General features: G+C 36.1%; 2 protein-coding genes across 3 annotated transcripts in view; one reads left to right on the forward strand and one right to left on the reverse strand.

Annotated features, from left to right (window-relative positions):
* The window catches only part of LOC111459773 (PIN2/TERF1-interacting telomerase inhibitor 1), a 5,693-nt gene extending 3,479 nt beyond the window's left edge, over positions 1 to 2,214 (reverse strand). The window contains exons 1-7 of the mRNA XM_023102825.1: positions 2,020 to 2,214; positions 1,837 to 1,921; positions 889 to 965; positions 775 to 799; positions 617 to 698; positions 413 to 479; positions 104 to 200 (exon numbers count right to left, since the gene is read on the reverse strand). Coding sequence (XP_022958593.1) covers positions 104 to 200; positions 413 to 479; positions 617 to 698; positions 775 to 799; positions 889 to 965; positions 1,837 to 1,921; positions 2,020 to 2,097 — 511 coding nt within the window. The 5' untranslated portion in view covers positions 2,098 to 2,214. The remainder of the gene's footprint in view (positions 1 to 103; positions 201 to 412; positions 480 to 616; positions 699 to 774; positions 800 to 888; positions 966 to 1,836; positions 1,922 to 2,019) is intronic.
* Positions 2,215 to 2,428: 214 nt separating this feature from the next.
* On the forward strand, positions 2,429 to 4,912 carry LOC111459777 (DET1- and DDB1-associated protein 1-like). Of its 2 annotated transcripts, XR_002713335.1 has the most exons (5): positions 2,429 to 2,628; positions 4,163 to 4,223; positions 4,402 to 4,463; positions 4,576 to 4,729; positions 4,770 to 4,912. XR_002713335.1 is itself a non-coding variant. In XM_023102829.1 (4 exons), the coding sequence occupies exons 1-4, from the start codon at positions 2,545 to 2,547 to the stop codon at positions 4,663 to 4,665; spliced, it is 297 nt and encodes a 98-aa protein (XP_022958597.1). In that variant the 5' UTR covers positions 2,429 to 2,544; the 3' UTR covers positions 4,666 to 4,912. The 2 variants fall into 2 exon arrangements, 1 of the variants encoding a protein (XP_022958597.1); XM_023102829.1 differs by having other exon boundaries at positions 4,576 to 4,912.
* Positions 4,913 to 6,865: the final 1,953 nt, after the last annotated feature.

A 6,865-nucleotide genomic window follows, 5' to 3' on the forward strand; every position in this document is an offset into this window, starting at 1 on the left:
AAAAAAAAAAAAAAAAAAAAAAAGATAATAGCATTTATCCTTGGTGAATCAAACATTTTAAAGACCAGGCCAGAAATGCATCACAAAAGGAAGATTAAATTACCTTCAATGGCAATAACTTCAATTTCAGATTCCTCTGATGACTCCAGTTCCGTAACTGCATTAGGACATGTTTCTGGTAATTCCTCCACCTTTTTTGCCTGCATTGTAGATAAACTTTTTTCCCCCAATTACATTCAGATTCACATAAGAGAAACTATAAATACTTTGACTGACCTGCTAATATATTGATAACGCTAGAAGAAATAATTGGTCAAGTTTAGCTAAACTCAAAGTTCATTCATAAAATTAGAAGAACCCATAATACAAAAGCAGCCATGAAAAAGAGAGATCCAGTAACTTCAATACTTACAAGGATCCCTTCAAGGTCCTTGGAAGAATATGCATTGACGAGCTTTCCTCTCTCTCTTCTCTTATATCTGGAAAAGAAATGTAAAATGTACATCTCCATGTAATTAAACTATAGGGGTAGAGCATAAAATAAATTACATTATACTGATACAACTCATAAGTGATAAGAGTAAATATAAAATGAGAGGAATACAACAGGACCAACCTTCCTTGTGGTCGTGTAGCCTTGACAACCAGATCCTGATCATCATCCACAGTTTCCACCGAAGTGCCATCTTTCTTTGCAGCTGAAAATCATCATAATATAAACATCAGGAAATGCCATACTTTTGTAATGCTGAAGCCAATGCTCAAAGTTCTTACCTTCCTCGGTGTTTTGTACTGCTTGCTGCAATAAAAAAAAAGAAAATTTTAAGCTACTCTCAAAATATGCACAAAATTAATACAAGACAGTAAATAAAGAATGGAGGGAAATACCACTTTCAGTCTCTTCAAGATGTTGTCAAATTGTGTGGTATCAAAAGCCCAACTGTTCTGCTTCTCAGTGCCAATTCCTAAGAGCAAAGAAGAAGTCAAAACAAGCTACAATGCATTCGTAAATATTGAGCCACAATTTACGAGCTGGTGTTACTATGATTTGGGAACAAGTCAAAACAAGTAAAAATCTAGCATAAGAGCCTAGTTATGTTGCTAATTGTTGTCATATATCTGTGTGTCTTCATTCCAGAAAATGGTGCTTGTGAAAACCCTTCCTTTTTTCTCAACATCATCAAACTCCTACCACTAATCATCAGACTACACAACACCAGAAGGCTTACAAACATATTCTACACTACTTAAGTAGTTTTCAATCTTCCCCTGAATAGCCTGGCTCCATCTGGGAATGCCGATGCAAACTAGGCTAATTTCTTGCCCCTTGGATGGTTGAAACTTAACTTCTAGGGTTTGTTTTCATTTGGGAAATACAATCTGAGCAGATGGTTATTCATAAGCAGATTGTCATAGCTTGATTTAGCAGTACGAAGTCGATAGAGCAATTAAAAAACCGTTCTCTATTCAACTTTCCATTTCCAGATATAAACTTGTTACCCAAAAGAACCAAACTACTCTTTTAGTTTCTAATTAGACAATTTTAAAAACATATTCTGAAAGAAGAAAACTAAACAATGAAACAATTGGGATGCAACCTTATTTCTTAAAGACAGCAACAAAAAACACGATTATTATCAAACGATTGTCTGCTTGTTCCCTAACAATACACTAAATCCCAAAATCAAACACACACATGAACATACATATTAGAAATCGAAACATCTACCATTTTCAGTGAACGTTTTATCAAGCAGAACAAAAACTTAAATTAACGAAACAAAAAACTAAACATAAACTGAAATTCAGGAAGGAAATCTGGAAGAGGCGACAAACCGGCAGTGTCTTGTTTATTTTTAACTCTAACATGGCCTTTGATCCCTTGCTTGTCTTTGCCGAGCCCTTCTCCTTCTTCCCACCCCTACAAATTACAGATTCCACAGGAAATTCAATGATACAGAATGAAGAACAATCCATATTATTAGATAGGTGGAAAAACGAGAAAGAAAAGGAAGTAACCATCTGTTTCATAAGGCGAAAAGCTGCGGATTGTCTTGCGACGCCGACATAGCAGAGAGGAGCTTCGGGGGCAGCCATGGCTTCTGCTTGGTTCTACGAGAAGAAGATCCACGGCCGACTTCTATGTCTCCTCAGGTTTTGGATGCGATGAGTTTAATCAAGTCGGGACACTCCGAAACCTAAAGCGGGAGCGAGCAAATTACCGCCGGGTTTTTTCTATTTATATTTTTCCGAAATTTTAATAATTGGACACGTGGAGTTTGTTTATTTTGTAATATGTTTTAAATTTTAAATATCTTAAAAAATACAAAACTGAATTAAAAAATTTTGTATTAATTTTTTTAAAAAAAATCTATTAAATATTTAAAAATTATTTAAAAAATTTTATAAAATTCAATGAGTAAATAAACACAAATTAAGGCGCTGCGACTCCACCGGTTGTGATTCCAATGGCGCTGTGACTCCGAAATGACTCGCTTCTCTTCCTCTTCCCTCTATTTCTAACGTAAATTCAGCGGCATTTTGATGGGGTCTATGCTCGGTGACTTGCCGTCATATGATCCTCACAACTTCAGCCAACTCCGACCCTCCGATCCTTCAACTCCTTCTGTAAGTTCTCATTTGTGGCGGAATCACACACCCTTTATTCTGTTCTTGTAATTGATTCATGTAATCGTTGAACCCTTTCGTTTGTTTTATTGATCCTTGGTGTTTTCCTCTATTTGTGACGGCTGTTTATTTCCTTTTGAGTGGGGAGTTAATTGAGTTGTTTGTTCGTCGAGGTAGGGTGTGAATTGTGAGGAAATTGAACCTCCTCGTGATCTTCGTTGCTATGTTACTGTTTGGGCTCTGCTAATTTTTGGCATTACTGATCTGTTTTCTGGGATTGTGTTGTTCTATCGTTTTAGAATCTGGAAATTCTTGAATTCTTGGAATTTTGATATGTGTTCTTAATTTGGCTAAGTTTGTAGATGTAAATTCAATGTTCTTCTTTTAATTTTAACTCTTCTTTTCTCTCTATCTTGGTATGCTAATCTTGTAAAGTCAGTCCTGTGAAAGAAATGATTCCACTAACTCAACCACGAAGAATTGGCTGTAATGTGATATATTAAGGGGACAAATCTGCAAGGAACAATTACTGGGTTACTGACCTCCAGAGAAAAGAAACAATTTATTTCTCATGTGTAGGTCAATCTTCAAGTTTCTAACGATTCTGAAGCGCAACCATTCCAATCTTTGGACTAGGAGCAAGTTGCCTCTTCCTTTTGAGTATACAAACGGTGAGATCCCACGTCAATTGGGAAGGAGAACGAAACATTCTTTATAAGGATGTGAAAACCTCTCCCTAGTAGGCGCATTTTAGAAACCGTGAGGGAAAACCTAAAAGAAAACCCCAAAGAGGACAATATTTGCTAGCGGTGGCAAAAAGTTGCATCATGTTCATGGCTTCTCTTATTTCTTGAGTTATACAGTTCACTTCAAATATTTATGCGTAAAAATTCCCAATCAAATGTTAAGATAATGCAATAGGATAAAAAACTCTAAGAAACTTAGTTAGAGGCTGTTGATTGAGAAGGTTCCAACGCCATCTTAACTAAAGCTACCAAATGTTGTACCCTTCTCTAAAGGGAAATCCTTCTGGATGTTAGACAGGTGGTGTGAGATTCCACATCGGTTGAAGAGGGGAACGAACTATTCCTTAGAAGGGTATGGAAACCTCTCCCTAGTATATGCATTTTAAAACCTTGAGGGGGAAGTCCAGAATGGAAAGTCTAAAATGACAATATTTGTTAGCAATAGGTTTGGGCTGTTACAAATGGTATCAAAGCCAAACACCGAGCGGTGTGCTAGCGAGGACACTGGTCCCCAAGGGAGTAGATTGTGAGATCCCACATCGGTTGGAGAAGGGAACGAAGCATACCTTATAAGGATGTGGAAACCTCTCCCTAGTAAATGCGTTTTAAAATCTTAAGGGGAAGTCCAGAAGGGAAAGTCCAAAGAGGACAACGTAAAGCTCCAAGCTGTTTAAATTGTGTACAATAATGCAACATATTTTTACTAGGCAAGTTGCCTGCTGCAAGAATTAAAGCAGAACAACATATTTTTACTCTGCTAAGTAGTCTGTTTTATTATTATTATGTAGAAGATGATTCCAGCAACCTATCATCCTACCCACAGCAGGACCCTTCCACCACTGGATCAGGGTAAGCAAGAAAAACCGTTCCCTCGTTACAATGCCGAGACTATGATTTTACCGACCATACCGATATCTTTGTATCTTGATCGGCAAACGGTACCTTAGTCGGTAGTTTTCCACTGTTAGCTTTAGTTTCCATCTCCTCAACTTGGTTTTTGTTACCATGTCACTGATTTCTGCTGCAGTTATAAATACTGAGCCAAAAAATATACTTCTACGACACATTTATCAGCATACAGAACAAAAGGTTAGTAAAGAATCTGTATGCTTTGATATGAATTACAATCTATACATGGGTGAGCTTGTGAGAATACACACACACATTCCTTATGGACTTTCCCTGGTTTTTCTAATGGCAGTCAAGAACAAAGAGACCTGCAGTCGAGCATCCGATGCCCGAGCACGGAAGCAAGCAACCAAGAGCATCTACTGCCAACACTTCAAATTGAGCCTTGGAGGGCAGTTTCTTCCAACAATGTAAAATCTTTCTATGTTGTGAAATATGTGTTCTGTATAATGAGAGCAAATTGCCTGCTCAGTGGCCGCCGGAGAAGAAACAGCTCGGCCCGACATTTAAATGCTGTATATAGATTTTACTCCTTGCTAAACTCAGCCACACCAAATTGTTCTCAAAATCATTAACTCGGTTGAACAATTGTAACTAATATGAGTGTGCTTCCAAACAAGAACAGTTCACAGCTTAGCATTTTGGCCTTCAGCACATAAAGTTAATAGGAAGTTAGTGGGCGCACGAGAAGCATATTGGAGTAAAGAGATAAATTGTAAAGACATTTCATCCAACACTTTATACAACTTAACCAACCCTACTTAAACCTAACCATATTCATATTCATATTCATTCGAACACATTAAAAACGACGAAATCCTGACTATTTTTGTTTCGATCGTCTCAACCAACCAGACCCTTAAAAGTCACAATACAAAAAACGAAAAATTGATTTGTAAGAGACTAATTTAATAATGAATGAGATGAAATTTTACTTGGAAAGTTATTGGGGTTGCGATGCATAGAAGCAAGAGTCACTTTGGTTAGTGTTCTATAATTTACATCAAATATGGTGAGATGATTTGCATCAATCAAGCATATCATAATCACCACTTTCGCTTTCATTATCATGTCTTTTATTCACATTCATTATTATTATGCCTTCATACATGTATAAACGTTACATATATATATATATATATATATATACACACCTTCTAAGCTTCATTTATTTTAACTAATCTCTTTTTGGGTCATTGATATGATAGATAATGACCTTTGTTGCTTTTCCACGCTTTGAGATATATTAATTTACACATACACATAATTTAATTTGATACCCCTTTTGTTTTGAGCAATACCCATTTTGGTTTAGACAACGATATGTTGCATGCATCTTACTTTAATTTCTACTACTTGTGTGAGGTTCAAGTCTTTTGGTTAATATTATATTTAGTGCTAATGCTAATTAGTTACCTTTCTAGCTACTTCTTATTTTGATGAAATTAACATAATCATGAATTAAGCTTATAAGTTTATGTGATTATAAATCTTCTATTCATTATGTTTACATGTTGTTCTTGTGATTATTTTAATGTTGTGGGGCTTCTAGGGTTTTGTCCTTGATAGCTTGTAAGAGAAGATGGGCTAAAGTCCAATGAGAAACACCAAAAAATATGGTAGGCTTATTGTAATTCTCCATCGTCATGGTGGAATGGGACCCAACATAGCTGGTAAAAGACGAGATATTATTGTCGATCGTGATACCTCGAATTAGTTAGAGAAGAGAACCAAACATTCTTTACGAGGGTGTGAAAACTTCTCCCTAACAAACACATTTTAAAACCGTGAAGCTAACGGCGATATCTGTTAGTGGTGTGCCAGTGAGAACGCTGGGCCTCAAAGGGGGTGGATTGTGAGATCCCACATTAGTTGGAGAGGAGAACAAAACATTACTCACAAGGATATGGAAACCTCTCCTTAATAGACTCATTTCAAAACTTTGAGGGGAAGCCGGTAAAGAAAAGCCCAAAAAGGACAATATCTGCTAGTAGTGAGCTTGAGTTGTTACAAATGGTATCAAAGCTAGTCATCAGACGGTGCGAGACACTAGTTGGAGTAGGGCCAAACCCTCTCCATAATAGACAAGTTTTAGAACTGTGAAACTGACAACGATACATATCAAGTTAAATTGGACAATATCTACTAGCAATGGGTCTGAATTGTTACAGTTACATATACTTTTGGATCAATAAGAGTACAATCAAAGTACTCCATTAGTTAGAAAGGAAAAACAGGATGAACTCTTATAATAGAAAACCGTACGACCTAAGGAGGTAGGAGCAATGTTTTTAGCAATTGACAATACTAAACTTAGTGACATGGAGTGTGAACAAAGTTGTCCCAATTTAGGTTTAAATTTGCACAAAATTTGGTCCTAGGCTTTATCCAAAAAGATCACATATTAATGAGATAGTAAATATGTTGTTATGAGATAGTAAATAATGTACTACTCAATGAGATAATAAAACAATTCCCTCCTAGGTTAATTTATGAACAAAGTAAGAAAGGCGGCTAATAATTGAAATCATTAAAAAAAAAAAAAAAAAAAAAAAAAAAAAAAAAAAAAAAAAAAAAAAAAA

This window comes from Cucurbita moschata, unplaced genomic scaffold (assembly GCF_002738365.1).
Source record: "Cucurbita moschata cultivar Rifu unplaced genomic scaffold, Cmos_1.0 Cmo_Scf00022, whole genome shotgun sequence".
Lineage (NCBI taxonomy): Eukaryota > Viridiplantae > Streptophyta > Magnoliopsida > Cucurbitales > Cucurbitaceae > Cucurbita > Cucurbita moschata.

What these genes read in the sequence shown, in the direction of transcription:
- LOC111459777 (XM_023102829.1), top strand. Translation starts at nt 2,545, where the DNA reads ATGGGGTCTATGCTCGGTGACTTGCCGTCATATGATCCTCACAACTTC. An exon ending in CCGATCCTTCAACTCCTTCT is followed by an intron (nt 2,629 to 4,162) that starts GTAAGTTCTCAT and finishes ATTATTATGTAG; the next exon opens with AAGATGATTCCAGCAACCTA. An exon ending in ATCAGCATACAGAACAAAAG is followed by an intron (nt 4,464 to 4,575) that starts GTTAGTAAAGAA and finishes TTCTAATGGCAG; the next exon opens with TCAAGAACAAAGAGACCTGC.